Source organism: Hylobates moloch, unplaced genomic scaffold, assembly GCF_009828535.3.
Source record: "Hylobates moloch isolate HMO894 unplaced genomic scaffold, HMol_V3 SCAFFOLD_10, whole genome shotgun sequence".
Taxonomy (NCBI): Eukaryota; Metazoa; Chordata; class Mammalia; order Primates; family Hylobatidae; genus Hylobates; species Hylobates moloch.
This window is the reverse complement of record NW_026652285.1, coordinates 27,774,104-27,791,112: the sequence shown is the minus strand read 5'-3', so window position 1 is coordinate 27,791,112 and position 17,009 is coordinate 27,774,104. Positions and strand designations below refer to the sequence as shown.

General features: G+C 51.7%; 1 protein-coding gene across 1 annotated transcript; it reads right to left on the bottom strand.

The window, feature by feature from the left end:
- Positions 1 to 4,272: 4,272 nt before the first annotated feature.
- On the bottom strand, positions 4,273 to 15,870 carry ASB16 (ankyrin repeat and SOCS box containing 16). Its single transcript, XM_032163820.2, has 6 exons — positions 15,512 to 15,870; positions 12,066 to 12,333; positions 7,130 to 7,622; positions 6,638 to 6,751; positions 5,951 to 6,159; positions 4,273 to 4,369 (listed from the first exon to the last, which is right to left on the bottom strand). The coding sequence occupies exons 1-5, from the start codon at positions 15,810 to 15,812 to the stop codon at positions 5,974 to 5,976; spliced, it is 1,362 nt and encodes a 453-aa protein (XP_032019711.1). The 5' UTR covers positions 15,813 to 15,870; the 3' UTR covers positions 4,273 to 4,369; positions 5,951 to 5,973.
- Between the last annotated feature and the right edge of the window lie 1,139 nt (positions 15,871 to 17,009).

The following is a 17,009-nucleotide window of genomic DNA, read 5'->3' as shown; positions in this document are numbered from 1 at the left end:
ACAGAGGTGGGAGGATCGCTAGAGCCCAGGAGTTCGAGGCTGCAGTGAGCTATGATCTGAGCCACTGCATTCCACCCGACAGTGAGGCCTTGTCTCAAAAAAAAAAAAAAAAAAAGCGCTGGAGTTTGCGGTTTTGGAGAACTATTGATTAAAGGATAAATAATGCAGACAGGGGCAAATATAAGCAAAAAGCTCGGTGGCTTATACCAACTGAACACTGGCAGAAGTAGCACTTAGATCAAGAAATAGATAATTAGGCCTGGCGCTGTGGCTCACACCTGTAATCCCAGCACTTTAGGAGGCCAAGGCAGGCGGATCACAAGGTCAGGAGTTCAAGACCAGCCTGGGTAACGTGGTGAAATCCCATCTCTACTAAAAATACAAAAATTAGCCGGGCGTGGTGGCGCACGCCTGTAATCCTAGCTACTCAGAAGGCTGAGGCAGGAGAATGGCTTGAACCTGGGAGGTGGAGGTTGCAGTTAGCTGATATGGAGCCACTGCACTCCAGCTGGGGTGACAGAGTGAGACTCCGTCTCAGAAAAAAAAAAAAAAAAAAAGAAAGAAATAATTACCTCAGAATCTCCCCCTTCATGTCTTCTTCTAGCCATTAACCTCCAAAGAGTAGTCACTGTTCTGACGTCTGTCACCATACATTAGTTTTTCCTGTTTTTGTACTTGCTATAAATGGAATCCAACTGTGTATTCTCTTCAGTGTCTAGCTTCTTTTTTTGTAAGTCCTTTCATTGTGGTAAAATAAACAAAGCTAGGCACGGTGGCATGCACCTATAGTCTCAGCTACTCTGAAGGCTGACTCAGCAGTGTCACTTGAGCCCAAGAGTTAAAGGCCAGTCTGGGCAACACAGGGAGACCTCTATCTCTAAAGATAAATATATACATATATGTAACATAAAATTTACCATTTTAACTATTTTTAAGTTTGCAGTTCAGTGGCATTAAGTACATTCACAAAGCCGGGCACAGTGGCTCATACTTGTAATCCCAGCACTTTGGGAGGCTGAGGCAGGAGGATCCCTTGAGCCAGGAGTTCAAGACCAACCTGGGCAATATGGTGAGACCCCCGTCTCTAAAAAAAATTAATTAGCTGGGGATGGTGGCGTGTGCCTGTAGTCCCAGCTACTCGGGAGGCTGAAGTGGGATGATTGACCCTAGGAGGTTAAGGCTGCAGTGAGCCATGAGCCAGCTACTCAGGAGGCTGAGGTGGGAGGATTGCTTGACCCTTGGGTCAAGATTGCAGGGAGCTGTGATCGCGCCACTATGCTCCAACCTGGGAGACAGAGTGAGACTCTGTCTCAAAATTTAAAAAAAAGTAAAGGAAAATAATTGTCTTCAGCTGAGCATGGTGGCTCTATACTGTAATTGCAGCACTTTGGAAGGCTGAGGTGGGAGGATCACTTGAGCCCAGGAGTTTGAAACCAGCATGGGCAACATTGCGAGACCCTGTCTCTACAAAAAATTTAAAAATTAGCCAGGCCCGGTGGTGTGTGCCTATAGTCCCAGCTACTTGGGAGGCTGAGGTGGGAGAATCATTGGAGCCTAGGAGGTCGAGGCTACAGTGAGCTGTGATTGCGTCACTGTACTCCAGCCTGGCATACAGAAAGACCCTGTTTCAATTGATCAATAAAAACCACTCCAGGAGATCTTCCCAAGGCAGGACACATGCTGGTCACTTGGAATCCCTCCCTAGTTCTTTCTTGCCATGGGTAATATGGATTTGTCAAACCCCTCCAACATGAGTTGTTGCAAGCAACGCTGAGAGGAATATTCCTGTATGTAGCCTGCCTTTTGTGTAACTGGGAACAGTGTTTTTTTTTTTTTTTTTTGAGACGGAGTCTTGCTCTGTCGCCCAGGCTGGAGTAGTGCAATGGCGCAGTCTCAGCTCACTGCAAGCTCCGCCTCCTGGGTTCACGCCATTCTCCTGCCTCAGCCTCTCCGAGTAGCTGGGACTACAGGCGCCCGCCACCACGCCCAGCTAATTTTTTGTATTTTTAGTAGAGACAGGGTTTCACCGTGGTCTCGACCTCCTGACCTCGTGATCTGCCCGCCTCGGCCTCCCAAAGTGCTGGGATTACAAGCATGAGCCACCGCGCCTGGCCAGGGAACAGTGTTTAAGGAAGTGGCCAAACTGCCCCCAAAGAGGCGATTTGTCTACCAACAGGATTTGCACACCTGACCTTCTATCCTGATTTTTTTTTTTTTTGGAGACAGAGTTTTGCTGTGTCACCCAGGCTGGAGTGCAGTGGGAGATCTCAGCTCACTGCAACTTCCACCTCCCAGGTTCAAGCGATTCTCCTGCCTCAACCTACTGAATAGCTGGGACTATATGTATGCACCACCACACCTGGCTAATTTTTGTATTTTTAGTAGGGACAGGGTTTCACCATGTTGGCCAGGCTGGTCTCGAACTCCTGGCCTCAGGTGATCTGCCCACCTCGGCCTCCGAAAGTGCTGGGATTATAGGCGTGAGCTACCGTGCCTGGCCTACTTTTTGTATTTTTAGTAGAGAAAGGGTTTCACAATGTCAGCCAGGCTGGTCTTGAACTCCTGACCTCAGGCGATCCACCCGCCTCAGCCTCCCCAAGTGCTGGGATTACAGGCGTGAACCACTGCACCCAGGTATTTTTCTTTTTTAATGGTATTTTTGTAGTTGTAAATATATCAGAAAAGGCTGAGCTGGCTGTGGTCGGCCTGCTGTAAAGGGGTAGAAAGTTCAGCATTGCCCCTGAGAGTGAGGCTCCCAGCCTCCCTCTCTAGGGAGGAGTTCCTTTTCTTCTGTCAGGCCTTTTGGCTCTGTAAAACTAAAGCACAAATTTCATCCAGAAAGGGGGTGTTGCATTCTGCATAACAAGGTAAAAAAACTCTTTGTGTTGATGAAATGGAATCCTACAGATACAACTCCCCTGGAGGAGGGAAGGTTGGGCAGCCGCAGCAGGAGGCAGACCCCAGGACTTTGGATCCCTGTCTCCACTGTGTAACTCCAACTGGTATTGGGACTGGAGACCCTAGGATCCCTCAGAAAAAAGACTGCTGACTCAGGAGAAGACTGCTGGGAGCCCCTCCCTAGTTCCCTCCTGTGATAGGTACTATAGGTTCTGGGTCTGTGAGAGGCTTTGTGTTTCTGTTATTTTTATTTATTTATTTATTTATTTTTTGAGACGGGGTCTCACTCTGTCGCCCAGGCTGGAGTGCAGTGGCACAATCTCGGCTTGCTGTGACCTCAGCTCTCTGCGACCTCTGCTTCCTGGACTCAAGCGATCCTCCCACCTCACCCTCCTGAGTAGCTGGGACCACCATATGCACCAGCACGCCTGGCTAAGTATTTTGTGTTTTCTTTTTTTTTAATTTCTGGAGACAGGATCTTGTTATGTTGCCCAGGCTGGTCTCAAAATCTAGGACTCAAGTGATCTGCCCCCCTTGGCCTCCCAAAGTACTGGGATTACAGACATGAGCCACCGTGCCTGGCCTTTCTTTTTTTTTTTCCCCAGCCTCAGCAACATAGTGAGACCCGTTGTGGTGCATGCCTGTAGTCCCAGCTACTTGGGAGGCTGAGTTGGGAGTATTGCTTGAGTGTGGAAGGTTGAGGCTGCTATGAGCGGTGATCGTGCCACCACACTCCAACCTAGGCAACAGAGAGAGGCCCTGTCTCAAAAAAAAAAAAAAAAAATTGTTTTAGGGACATTGTCTCACTCTTGCCCAGACTGGTCTCAAACTCCTGGGGTCATCCTCCTGCCTCAGCCTCCCTTGTAGGTGGGACTACACAGCACCTGGCCCTTGTGTTGTTCTTGTAACAGTTGCTCAATGCAGAAAACTTGAAAACCACAGAAGAACAGCAGGTGGTGGGGAATGAACATGGAATGATGGCGACCTCTTGTCACATTTAAGCCAAACAACATCCATACTTTCGTTCCACGGACTAATCATTTATTTGCACTCATAAAAACTGGCTTGTTTTGAAAAGCTTCCTCCAAAAGCTGTATTGTGGTACTTTTGACTCTGGGACAAGAGGAAGAAGTTGGGGGATTCGGGCAGTTGGTGGCTGGGCCCTCAGAGACTGTATGTGGTGACCACTGTTAAAGACACCATTCATCACTTGGGGACGGAGGGAGCACAGAGATGGACCCCAGGCTCATGGATGTTCCTCCTTCCGCAATCATTTACTAAAATACCTGTTCAAGGAATATAGTTTCAGTCTCAGCCTAGTCGAGACAGCCACAGGCACTTAAATAAGTACCAAGGAAGGCTCTGCAGAGATGGTGCTATTGGAACTGAGTCCTGAGGGCCAGATCAGCCTTGACCAGGCCAAAAAATGTGGAAGAGTATTCCAAGCGGTAGGAGTAACGCATGCAAACACCTGAAAGCAAAGAGGAGCAGGTCACATCCAGCAACTGGTGACTTGTTTACTAAGGCTGGAGATGAACCTTGGAAGGAAGAAGGGAAGTCAGGAGGCCAGATAATTTGGCAGAGGCTAGAGGCTTTGTTCTACTGAGTTGTTTTTGTTTGTTTGTTTGTTTTGTTTTGTTTTTTGAGACAGAGTTTTGCTCTTGTCACCCAGGCTAGAATGCAATAGTGTGGTCTTGGCTCACTGCAACCTCCGCCTCCCGGGTTCAAGCAATTCTCCTGCCTCAGCCTCCTAAGTAGCTGGGACTACAGGCATGCGCCACTACGCCTGGCTAATTTTTTTTTTTTTTTTTTTTTTGTAGGATGGAGTACCACTCTTTTGCCCAGGCTGGAGTACAGTGGCGCGATCTTGGCTCACTGCAACCTCCACCTCCCGGGTTCAAGTGATTCTCCTGCCTCAACCTCCCGAGTAGCTGAGATTACAGGCATCTGCCACCATGCCCGGCTAATTTTTGTATTTTTAGTAGAGACAGGGTTTCACCATGTTGGCCAGGATGGTCTCAAACTCCTGACCTCGTGATCTGCCCACCTCGGCCTCCCAAAGTGCTGGGATTACAGGCATGAACCACTGCGCCTGGCCTAATTTTTTGTATTTTTAGTAGAGACAGGGTTTTACCATGTTGGTCAGGTTGGTCTCGAACTCCTGACCTCAGGTGATCCTCCCACCTCAGTCTCCCAAAGTGCTGGGATTACAGGTGTGAGCCACCGCACCCAGCTTGTTTTACTGAGTTTTGATTTTAGTGTGAGAGGAGCCACTGGAGGGCATGATGAGAGTTTGACTCCCAAAGACCATTCTAGCAGCAATTCAGGGCATGGGTCTCAAGACCTCCCTTGGAGTGACAAAGGCAGGGCAGGCAAGCCAGTGCACGCAGAGACAGAGTTTGTCCCTCTTTAGGAGGCTGAACAGGTATAAGGGGGGCAGGAGAGGGAGGTGGTGAGTCACTAGAATCACTGGTTCTTGGCATGGGACCTGGATGGATAGAGGGGCCATCCACTTAAACACAGGAGGAGGAGGGAGGTGAAGGCCGAGTCTGGGAACAGGCAGAGTCTGCAGCCCTTCCTGCTGGAGAGAGGGTCTGAAGCTCAGGTCCGGCTAGAGGTCAGCAGGTGTCTCAAGAAACCCATGGAGGAGTGAGGTGGACTAGGACAGCACGTGGAGTACAGAAAAGAGGGGCAGGCAGCCGGGCGCAGTGGCTCATGCCTGTAATCCCAACGCTTTGGGAGGCCGAGGTGGGTGGATCACCTGAGGTCAGTGCGAGACCAGCCTGGCCAACATGGTGAGACCCTGTCTCTACTAAAAATACAAAATCAGCCAGGTGTGGTGACTCATGCCTGTAGTCCCAGCTACTCGGAAGTTTGGGGCACAAGAATCGCTTGAACCTAGGTGATGGAGGTTGCAGTGAGCCGAGATAACGCCACTGCGCTCCAGCCTGGGCAACAGAGTGAGACTAGGTCTCAAAAAGAAAAGAAAAGAGGGCCAGGAACTGGTCCTCCGGGGTTGGAGGCGGGGACAGGTGGGAGGGGCAGAACACACCATGGGACAGCCTGACATGGGGCTCACTGGATGCACCCCTCCACACGCAGCAGCAGGTAGTCCCTGAGGAGCGGGGGCAGTGGCAGCCGGGTGGCACCCTGCCGGCAGCGGCTTCCCAACCGGGCACGCACAGCTAGTCGGGCCAGGTGCTGCAGCCGCCTTGGCTGGTTCACCATGCACAGGGCCGAGCTGTAGAAGGCTTCGTGCTCCTACGCCAGGAGTGAAAGAGGGTCAGATGACCCTTGCCCTACCATCTGGGGACAACCCAGTGGTGGGGGTCCAGGGATTTTGCAGCATGCATCCACCTGGGTGTTTCATGTGTCTCAGAGGACTCAGATTCAGAACCATAGAGGCCCTGCAGTGATAATGGGGGCTGGGGCTCCACTTCAAGGAGGGGTCTCCACTATGTCTGTACCCACTCCCACCCCAGAGAGCCTAGCACAGTGCCCACCAAGTTAGAGATGCCAGATAAATGTCTGTGCTGATGCAAGTGAGGGAGGCAAGAGAGGTGTGTGGAGTTAGGGGTCAGCCTGGGGTACCAGGGGGGTACCCTGAAACCCAGGGGTGCCACTCTACCCATCCTCTCTACCCAGGGGCCCTCCTGCTGCTCCCTCCATGAGGCTGGTCCTGAAGGAATAGGCCTGTGGCTCGTCGCTCCTCCCCATCTCGGCCCCGAGGCAGACATACCTTCCACAGCTCTGGGAGCACCGCCTCCACCCAGGTCTCACAGGATGGGACACAAGGATAGGCATTAAGCAGGACTTCCAGGGCCCGAGGGAAGTTGGCGCAGTGTTTCAGCATCTAGGGGTCAAAAGAGGGTCTTGGGCACATGCCTCCCCCACCAGAGGGCAGACCCAAGTCTTGCCTAACCCACATGGCCAATCCTAGCCTAATCTAGGGGGCTAAGGTCTGAGTCTCTCTTCCCTTTTCCGTGCCTCTGTCTACCCCACCCTCAAGTGTGCTCCAACCTTTTGGCCCCAGTTTTCCTCTGGGGCTCTTCCCTCCCTTGGACTCTCTCTCCCAAAATCTTCTCTCCCCCTCCCAAGCTGGGGACAGCCCCCTGGCCGCTGAGGGCAGGCTTTCAGTCTCTTGGACCCTCTCTCTTCCCCAGAAGCGGAGCAGTTCCAGACGCGGGCTCCCCGACACAGGAGCCTCCTATGTCAGGGCCTCCCAGCGCACCTCAGGGCGCACTGGCTGGACCCCGTAGTCCAGCAGTGCGGCGAAGAGGACCTCGGGCTCCCAGTTGGGGGCGTCCTGGACGGCCTGCAGCGCACAATCCATGGGCGTGTGGCCCGCCCCATTGGGGACCTCAGCGCGGGCCCCGTGGCGCAGCAGCAGCTCAGCCAGGCCCCCGCAGCCGTTGGCACAAGCGTTGTGCAGCGGCGTGTGGCGCTTGCACCCGGCCGCCCGGGCATCAGCTCCAGCCTCCAGGAGCCGGCGCGCCGCAGCCTGGTGCCGCCTGCAGCTGCCTGCGCCCTCGGCCCCAGCGCACGCTGCGTTCAGCGCAGTCTCGCCCTGGCTGGTGCGCAGGCCCACGTCGGCGCCATGCTCCAGATACAGGGCCACATGTTGCTCCAGGCCGCGCGCCGCCGCCACGTGCAGGGGCGTCTCCTGGCTCTCGCCTGCTGCCAGGTTCACCATCGCTCCCGCTTCCAGCAGCAACTTGGCGCACCTGGGGACAAGAGAGCAAGGTCCCGAGGAAAATCCTGAAGGCCTGGGACCCCTCAGCTTGCTGTGATTCTCCCTTCCCTTTCCACCCCTCTCACCTTGAGGTCCTACCTGGTGTCCTCCATGAGAATCACACAAGCCCCGCTACAGACAACAGAACTGGAAGGTCCTGAGAGCTACCAGAAGCATCTTCAGTTTTCATATGAAAAACTTAAGCCCAGGAGTGATTTGTGCAGCCAAGGACACACAGCAAGTTAGTGGCTGCACCAGAAATAGTACTCACTGCCTCAGACAGTCCCTCCCACAGTCTACTCTTTCTCCACCCCAAGGTCTGGTTCTGAATCATTCAGTGGTCAGTTGTCGCCTAACATTTTTTTTTTTTTTTTTTTTTTTTTTTTGGAGACAGGGTCTCTCTCTGTCGCCTAGGCTGAAGTGCAGTGGTGTGATTACTGCTCATGTAGCCTGGACCTCCCAAGCTCAAGCAATCCTCCTGCCTCTTCCTCCCAAGTAGCTGGGACCACAAGTGGGTACCACCACACCTGGCTAATTTTTTAAATTATTTTTTATAGAGACAGGGTCTTACCATTTGCCCTAGCTGGTTGGTCTCAAACTCCTGGGCTCAAGCAAGCCTCCTGCCTTGGCCTCCCAAAGTGCTGGGATTACAGGTGTGAACCACCACACCGGGCCTTATCTCCTAACATTTTGATAGCACAACCAAATTTTGAAAACCCACTTCTGTGTACATTATGAAGCATAGAAAATTAAAAAGTATGCACCAAAAAAAATACAAGTTATAGTACTTTCTTTCTGCCCCTACACTTAAAAGACCACTCTTCTAAACCAGGCTACAATCATTCAAGCAAAGGCAGACACTTGGGGCCATCCTCCTCCACTTTCCCCTAGGGAAAACAAACCAAAGGAAAAACAACAACAAAAACAGGTTTTAGAGAGTGCATGTTTCCCAGTTCCAGGGAAAATTATAGGCCAGAACACTGTTGTGGCAAACATGCATCCTTACATACTGCAGGGTAAACCAAACATGCAGCAAACTAAATTAATAATGATGAAACCAAACTAACAGTAACTTATAATTAAAAAGCCAGAATGGCAGCTGCTGGAAACTCAGGAGCAGATCCACCATCCTCGATGAAACTCTGATAACCAAATACCCTTTCCCAAAATGGCCAAAATTCTTGCTCACATATTCCAGGTAGGTGCTTTGCTCTGTAGCCAAGATGTGAGTAGCAGCCAGTCTTCCATAAGCTACTGAATTATCTCCTTGGTAAATTCTAATCGTGGGGCTAATTTTTGTTTCCAAATACTAATTTTTTTTTTTTTTTTTTTTTTAGATGGAGTCTCATTCTGTCGCCCAGGCTGGAGTGCAGTGGTGCGATCTCTGCTCACTGCAAGTTCCACCTCCCAGGTTCACACCATTCTCCTGCCTCAGCCTCCCAAGTAGCTGGGACTATAGGCGCCCATCACCACACCCGGCTAATTTTTTTGTATTTTTTTAGTAAGACAGGGTTTCACTGTGTTAGCCAGGATGGTCTCGATCTCCTGACCTCTTGATCCACCCACCTCGGCCTCCCAAAGTGCTGGGATTACAGGCATGAGCCACCACGTCCAGTCTTTTTTTTTTTTTTTGAGGCAGAGTCTCGCTCTGTCCCCCAGGCTGGAGTGCAGTGGCTCCATCTTGGCTCACTGCAGTCTCTGCCTCCCGGGTTCAAGCAATTCTTCTGCCTCAGCCTCCTGAGTAGCTGGGACTACAGGCGGCACTGCCATGCCTGGCTAATTTTTGTATTTTTAGTAGAGACGGGGTTTCACCATGTTGGCCAGGATGGTCTTGATCTCCTGACCTCGTGATCCGCCTGCCTCAGCCTCCCATAGTGCTGGGATTACAGGTGTTAGTCACCACGCCCGGCCTCCAAATACTAAATTTAAGTAACACTCCAACGCTCGCTCAGCAGGGTTCCCATAAGTGGGCATTCTCATCTTACTTAGAAAGATGAAGTCTGTTGGAAGGCACACCACATGCCTGTAAGAACCCAAGAAAGGGCTGGCAAATGTGGACCACTTCTTGGACTTCATCTAGATCTAGCGGGGAGAGGTCCCCCAGCTTGTGGGCAGTGGAGAGTCTTCCAGGAGCCCTTGAATCCTTACCTGCCACCCTGTCTGTTGACCTGATTGTGAAAGTGCAAATACCCTCATGCAGGGACTCCAAGAAACTGCCAACCTTAAAAAAAGTGGGAGGGTTGGTGTATTGGTTCATACCTATAATCCCAACACTTTGGGAGGCTGGGGCAGGAGGATTGCCTGAGCTCAGGAGTCGGAGACCAGCCTGGGCCACATAGAGAGACTATGTCGCTACTAAAAATAATAGTTTTAGAAAAATAGCCAGGTGGGCCAGGCGCAGTGGCTCACGCCTGTAATCCCAGCACTTTGGGAGGCCGAGGTGGGTGGATCACGAGGTCAGGAGATCAAGACCATCCTGGCTAACACGGTGAAACCCTGTCTCTACTAAAAAATACAGAAAAAAAAAGTTAGCTGGGCGTGTTGGCGGGAGCCTGTAGTCCCAGCTACTTGGGAGGCTGAGGCAGGAGAATGGCGGGAACCCGGGAGGCGGAGCTTGCAGTGAGCCGAGATGTGCCACTGCACTCCAGCCTGGGAGACAGCGAGACTCTGTCTCAAAAAAAATAGCCAGGTGTGGTAGCACTGGCCTGTAATTCCAGCTACCCTGGAAGCTGAGGCAGGAGGATCACTTGAGCCCAGGAGATTGAGGCTGCAAGTGAGTCATGATTGTGCCACTGCACTCCAGCCTGGGCAACACAGTGAGACCCTGTCTCCAAAAAAAAAATCTAGCCCTGTGTTTCCTAACTTCGGTGTGAGGCACCCCCATACCTCTCCTCCCACTTTTTTTTTTTTTTTAAGACAGGGTCCCACCCTGTTGTCCAGGCCGGAGTACAGTGGCAGCATGATCATAGCTCACTGAAGGCTAGAACTCTTGGGCTCAAGTGCTTTTCCTGAGTAGCTGGGACTACAATGCACGCCACCATGCCCGGCTAATTTTATTTCTTGTAGAGACAGGGTCTCACTATGTTTCCCAGTCTGGTCTTGAACTTCTGGGCTCAAAAGATCATCCTGCCTCAGCCTCTCAAGTAGCTAGGACTAGAGGCTCATGCCACCATGCCCATTTTATTTTTTATTTTTAGTAGAGACAAAAACCTCACTTATGTTGCCCAAACTATTCTCAAACTCCTGGACTCAAGCAATCCTCCTGCCTCTGCCTCCAAAAGTGTTGGGATTACAGGTGTGAGCCACTGCACCTGGCCCATAGATTTTCCTTTTTTTTTTTTTTTTTTTTTTTTTTTGAGATGGAGTCTCACACTGTTGCAGGGGCTGGTGTGCAGTGGCATAATCTCGGCTCACTGCAACCTCTGCATCCCAGGTTCAAGCGATTCTCCTGCCTCAGCCTCCTGAGTAGCTAGGATTACAGGCGCCAGCCACCACGCCCAGCCTGGCTATTTTTTTGTATTTTTAATAGAGACAGGGTTTCACTATGTTGGCCAGGCTGGTCTTGAACTCCTGACCTTGTGATCCGCCCACCTCAGCCTCCCAAAGTGCTGGGATTACAGGCGTGAGCCACGGTGCCTGGCTTTTTTTTTTTTTAAGACAGTCTCACTGGAGTGCAGTGGCAGAATCTCGGCTCACTGTAACCTCCGCCTCCCGGGTTCAAGCGATTCTTGTGCCTCGACCTACTATACTAGTAGCTGGAATTACAGGTGTGAGCCACCACACCCGGCCAGATCTTTCTTAATACCTCAAAACAACTAGGAATTTGGGCTGGGCATATTGGCTCACGCCTGTAATCCCAGCACTTTGGGAGGCCAAGGTGAGTGGATCACTTGAGGTCAGGAGTTCAAGACCAGCCTGGCCAACATGGCAAAACCCCATCTCCACTAGAAATACAAAACCTAGCCAGGTGTGGCGGCACACACCTGTAATTCCAGCTACTCGGGAGGCTGAGGCAGGAGAATCATTTGAACCCAGGAGGCAGACATTGCAGTGAGCGGAGACCACGCCACTGCACTACAGCCTGGGCAACAGAGCAAGACTTCGTCTCAAAAAAAAAAAAAAACAGCTAGGTTTGGCTACAAAGGATTCACAGGGAATTGGAGACTGCAGTTGGAACAGTTTTCCCAAAAAGCAACAGGGCTTCTGCCTCCTGGGCTTAGCAGATGTGACCTTGGACAAGTTACTAAGCCTTTCTGAGCTTCATTTTTCTCATCTGTAGAATGAGGTCTGTCTCCAGCTTATTGTGAAGGTGTGTATATGAGGTGCTTTATGAACCACAAAGCTGCATGTGGTTGTCAGGTTCCCTCTTCTGGCCTTGTGAGCTGGAGACACACACACATTTCTCCCCAGACTGTCTCAGCCCCCGGGCACCTACTGCAAGGACTCGGGGATCGTGCAGAGGTGCAAAGGAGTCGTGCCCTCCTCAGTCAGCACATTAGCCTTGGCTCCGAAGGTCAGCAGCAGCCGCACACAGTCAAGCTGGGCCCGGGCACAGGCCTCATGCAAGGCAGAGCGACCCCCGACGCGGGCATCCAGCTCAGCTCCCTGCCGGATCAGGTGTCGAGCACAGTCTGTGTAGCCTCGGGCTGTAGCGATGGCAAGGGGTGCCATCTGCTTGGTCTTGGGGGTCAGCACCCAGAACCCTGGGAAAAGCAAATAGTTTTGGGAGGTGGTGCATAAGACAGGGCAGGGCAGGGAGTGGGGATGCTGGTTCCAGCTGACAGCTGACAGTGGCCTTCCCTCTGCATGGTTTGCTGAGCACAAACACTGTCCCAGGCTGTACCGGTGGAAAGGGGCTTATTCAAGTCCTGAATTGGAAGAATAAATTGGAACAGCCTTTTAGAACAGCTTATCAATCTGTAACAAAACATAGTATGTGTCATAAAAAAATTAATTGCTGTATAAAACCACAAGGGCCAACTAAGTAGAGTGACTCCCATTAAGGAAATCTCAGCGTCTTTGAATGGCTAATAGTGTCAAAGGCTTTTTTTGTTCACCTTGGGGCCTGGGGTGGTGGCTCATAATGAGACCTTGTCTCTATTTTTTTTTTTTTTTGAGGCAGGGTCTCGCTCTGTCCCCCAAGCTGGAATGCAGTGGCGCTATCTCGGCTCACTGCAAGCTCCGCCTCCCGGGTTTAAGTGATTCTTCTGCCTCAGCCTGCTGAGTAGCTGGGATTACAGGTGCGCACCACCATGCCTGGCTCATTTCTCTATTTTTAGTAGAGATGGGGTTTCACCATGTTGGTCAGGCTGGTCTCAAACTTCTGACCTCGTGATCCACCCGCCTCAGCCTCCCAAAGTGCTGGGATTACAGGTGTGAGCCACCGTGCCCAGCTATTTTTTAAAAAAATTTAAAAAAGAAAAAAAATTTTAGGGCCGGGCGCGGTGGCTCACGCCTGTAATCCCAGCACTTTGGGAGGCCAAGGTGGGTGGATCACAAGGTCAGGAGTTCGAGACCAGCCTGGCCAACATGGTGAAACCCTGTCTCTACTAAAGATACAAAAAATTAGCCGGGCATGGTGGCGAGTGCCTGTAGTCCCAGCTACTCAGGAGGCTGAGGCAGGAGAATCACTTTAACCCGGGAGGCAGAGGTTGCAGTGAGCCGAGATCGTGCCACTGTACTCCAGCCTGGGCAACAGGGCGAGACTCCACAAAAAAAAAAAAAAAAAAAAAAAAGAAAACATGTTCACCTTGCTCTTGGGTGAACAAAAATGGGGGTGGGTATTACACACAAGCAGGCCTGGAGCTGAGTTTGGGAGTGGCCGAAGAGCAGTAATGAGTTCTGGGATACTCCTGGGGCAAGGAGGGTTGGATGGAAATAGGGGGAAGGGTGGTGGGGGAGAATAAGAGGTGGGGATGGGAAAAGAATGAGGAGAGGGTGATCGTGGGACTAGTGTTGGATTTGAATTGTGGCAGTGGTCAGGGACTTGTTTAAAGGGCATAGATGCCTCTTATCAAACTAGAAGTTGTTTGCATGGCAGCACAGTCTGTCCCTGGCTTTTCTAAATCTTGAGTAAAGCATGTTTTGTTTCCTAGTAGACTTGAAATTAAGGCTGAGTTCCATCGTGGGGATTCTGGACAAGCTGCGGGACAAGACCAGGATGCCCTGGTGGGGTCACAGCCAAGCAGGAATTTGGAACCTGTAGTGACCGAGGGAGCTCATGCTCTCCCAAGGATTCAAGCCCCAGATCCATGGGTGGGGTTTGAGCAATCTCCTGTTAATCTTGAGATCTTGGTGATCTCAGCTAAGGTATTTAGTTTACCTGGACAGACCTGCTAGCCAGAAAATATATATCTATATGTTTTTTTTTTTTTTTTTTTTTGAGACAGAGTCTCGTTCTGTTCCCAGGCTGGAGTATAATGGCGTGATCTTGGCTCACTGCAACCTCCGCCTCCCAGGTTCAAAGGATTCTCCTGCCTCAGCCTCCTGAGTAGCTGGGACTACAGGTGCTGCCATGGCCAGCTAATTTTTTTCCTTTTTTTTTTTTTTTTGAGACGGAGTCTCGCTCTGTCGCCCAGACTGGAGTGCGGTGGCGTGATCTCGGCTCACTGCAAGCTCTGCCTCCCAGATTCATGCCATTCTCCTGCCTCAGCCTCCCCAGTAGCTGGGACTACAGGCACCAGCCACCACGCCCAGCTAATTTTTTTTTTTTGTATTTTTAGTAGACATGGGGTTTCACCGTGTTAGCCAGGATGGTCTCGATCTCCTGACCTCATGATCCGCCCGCCTCAGTCTCCCAAAGTGCTGAGATTACAGGCGTGAGCCACCGCGCCCGGCGTGGCCAGCTAATTTTTGTATTTTTAATAGAGACGGGGTTTCACCATGTTGGCCAGCATGGTCTTGATCTCTTGACCTCCTGATCTGCATGCCTTGGCCTCCCAAAGTGCTGGGATTACATGCGTGAGCCACTGCACCTGGCCCTTTTTTGTTGTTGTTAAAACAGAGTCTCACTCTGTCTCCAGGCTGGAGTGCCGTGGTGCAATCTCAGCTCACTGCAACCTCCACCTCCCAGGTTCAAACGATTCTCCTGCCTCAGCCTCCCAAGTAGCTGGGACTAGAGGCTCACGCCACCACGCCCAGCTAGTTTTTGAATTTTTAGTAGAGTCGGGGTTTCACCATGTTAGGATGGTCTCAATCTCCTGACCTCGTGATCCGTCCACCTCAGCCTCCCAAAGTGCTGGGATTACAGGCATGAGCCACTGATCCTGGCCTAGCCAGAATATATTCTATGGTCTTGAACTCCTGGTCTAAAGCAGTAGTCCCGTCTTGGCCTCTCAAAGTGCTGGGATTACAGCTGTGAGCCACTGTGCCAAGGCCAAGAATATAACTTTTAATTCCTTTTTTTTTTTTGAGACAGAGTCTCACACTGTCGCTTGGGCTGGAGTGCAGTGAGACGATCTTGGCTCACTGCAACCTCTGCCTCCGGAGTTCAAGCGATTTTCCTGCCTCAGCCTCCTGAGTAGCTGGGATTACAGGTGTGCGCCACCATGCTAATGTTTTGTATTTTTAGTAGAGACAAGGTTTCACCATGTTGGCCAGGCTGGTCTCGAAATCCTGACCTCGTGATTCACCTGCCTTGGCCTCCCAAAGTGCTGGGATTACAGGCATGAGCCACTGCGCCTGGCCAACTTTTAATTCTTAAAAGACATACAGACTGCTAACTCTGCCTCATCTCTGTTTAGGAGGGAGCTAGGATGGGTGGTGGAAAGGGCTGCTATAGTCTGTGGTCTGCAGGGAAGGGGGAGGCCTAGACTCTCCCCCCTCCCCACCCACTCACCTTCTTTCTCCCTCCTCTTCTGCCCTCTTCTGGTGCCCCCTTACCCTGTTCAGCTGACCAGGCCAGCTGGTTGCTCACAGTCTCCACAATCATGTTGGTGGCCTCTTCATCTTGGAACAGGGCTTGGACCTGCTGCAGGTTGCCGGAGAAGAGGGCATGGTGGACAGCTGGGTCTCGGCAGGAACGGTGAGGCCTAGTGAGTCGGGCCCGGGGACTTGACGGGCACCTGTGGCTCCGGCACTGCTGGGCAGCCTCCCGCCGCCGGTCCTCCCATTCCAGCCACTCCCGCTGCAGGCGGAGAGAGCGCAGTGTGGAGGAGGTGAAGGGGAAGGTCTCTCTTGCCATGGATGGGGCCCAGGGGTTTGGGTAGTGGCACCTGGGCAGAGCCGGGTTCCCTCGACCTGACTACCTCCCTTGCTCTGAGGAGCCACCCTGCCCCCACCACCGTGAGCCAGACAAAGCAGCAGCTGAGGCTATAAATAGGTCCTTCGCTGCTCTGGTAAACATGGTTTGCTCAGAGTCATGATCCTGGTGCTGAGAAGCTGCTGGCCCAACCCCCAGCCCAAGGTGAGGGCCAGCCCCTGCCCCTGCTGATACCCTTTGGTTGGTCAGCAGGCCCTCAGCTGAGGCCACCCCTGAACCCCAGCATCTGCATCCACCTTCATCTCTAGAGGGAGAATCTTGGGTTGGCAAGGTCCAGGGTGCGCGAAAAGGTCAGTCATGGAGATGGACGGGGCTGGGAGGAAGACAAGGTGCCTCCAGACTCTCTGATGTTGGCTAGAGGGCAGGAGCCACCACTGGCCCACATGGAGGAGATAGGGCTGACCTCAGCACAGGAGGTAAGGGGAGGTCAAGGCAGAGTTACTGAGAAGGTGAGCAGCTCTTCCCAGCATCTGCAGTAACAGCAATAACTACATATGCCAGAGTTTCACGGTGTTTAAATCACATTCATATCCACCTTCACCCAGGGGACCATACTTCCCAGCCCACCTAGTAATTAGTAAACTTGGTTTGGACAATAAATGAAATTATCGCAGTTGAATGCCTCTGAGATGGGTGGTCTTATCTCTGTTTTACAGATGAGGAATTTAAGGCTTAAAGTAATCTACTGGCTCAAGGTCACAGTTTGTGAGAGGCAGAGCCAAGACGCCACATAGATGGTATGCTTTGGGCCAAGAATGGTGGCTCATGCCTGTAATCCTAGCACTTTGGGAGGTCAAGACAGGCGGATTGCTTGAGCCTAGGAGTTTGAGACAATCCTGGGCAACATAGTGAGACCTACATCCTTTTTTTTTTTTTTAGACAGAGTCTCACCCTGTCCCCCACGCTGGAGTGCAATGGCGCAATCTTGGCTCACTGCAACCTCCGCCTCCCAGGCTCAAACGATTCTCTTACCTCAGCCTTCTGAGTAGCTGGGATTATAGGCACCCGCCACCATGCCCAGCTAAATTTTGTATTTTTAGTAGAGATTTAATTTAGGGTTTCACCATGTTGGCCAGGCTGGTCTCGAACTCCTGACTTCATGGTCTGCCCGCCTCGGCC

Excerpts from the sequence above, each read along its gene's own strand:
- ASB16 (XM_032163820.2), bottom strand. The coding sequence starts at position 15,812 with ATGGCAAGAGAGACCTTCCCCTTCACCTCCTCCACACTGCGCTCTCTC. Across the intron at positions 12,334-15,511 it reads GGCCTGGTCAGCTGAACAGG|GGTTCTGGGTGCTGACCCCC; the intron begins GTAAGGGGGCAC and ends TGCTTTTCCCAG. Across the intron at positions 6,160-6,637 it reads TGCTCCCAGAGCTGTGGAAG|GAGCACGAAGCCTTCTACAG; the intron begins GTATGTCTGCCT and ends CTCCTGGCGTAG.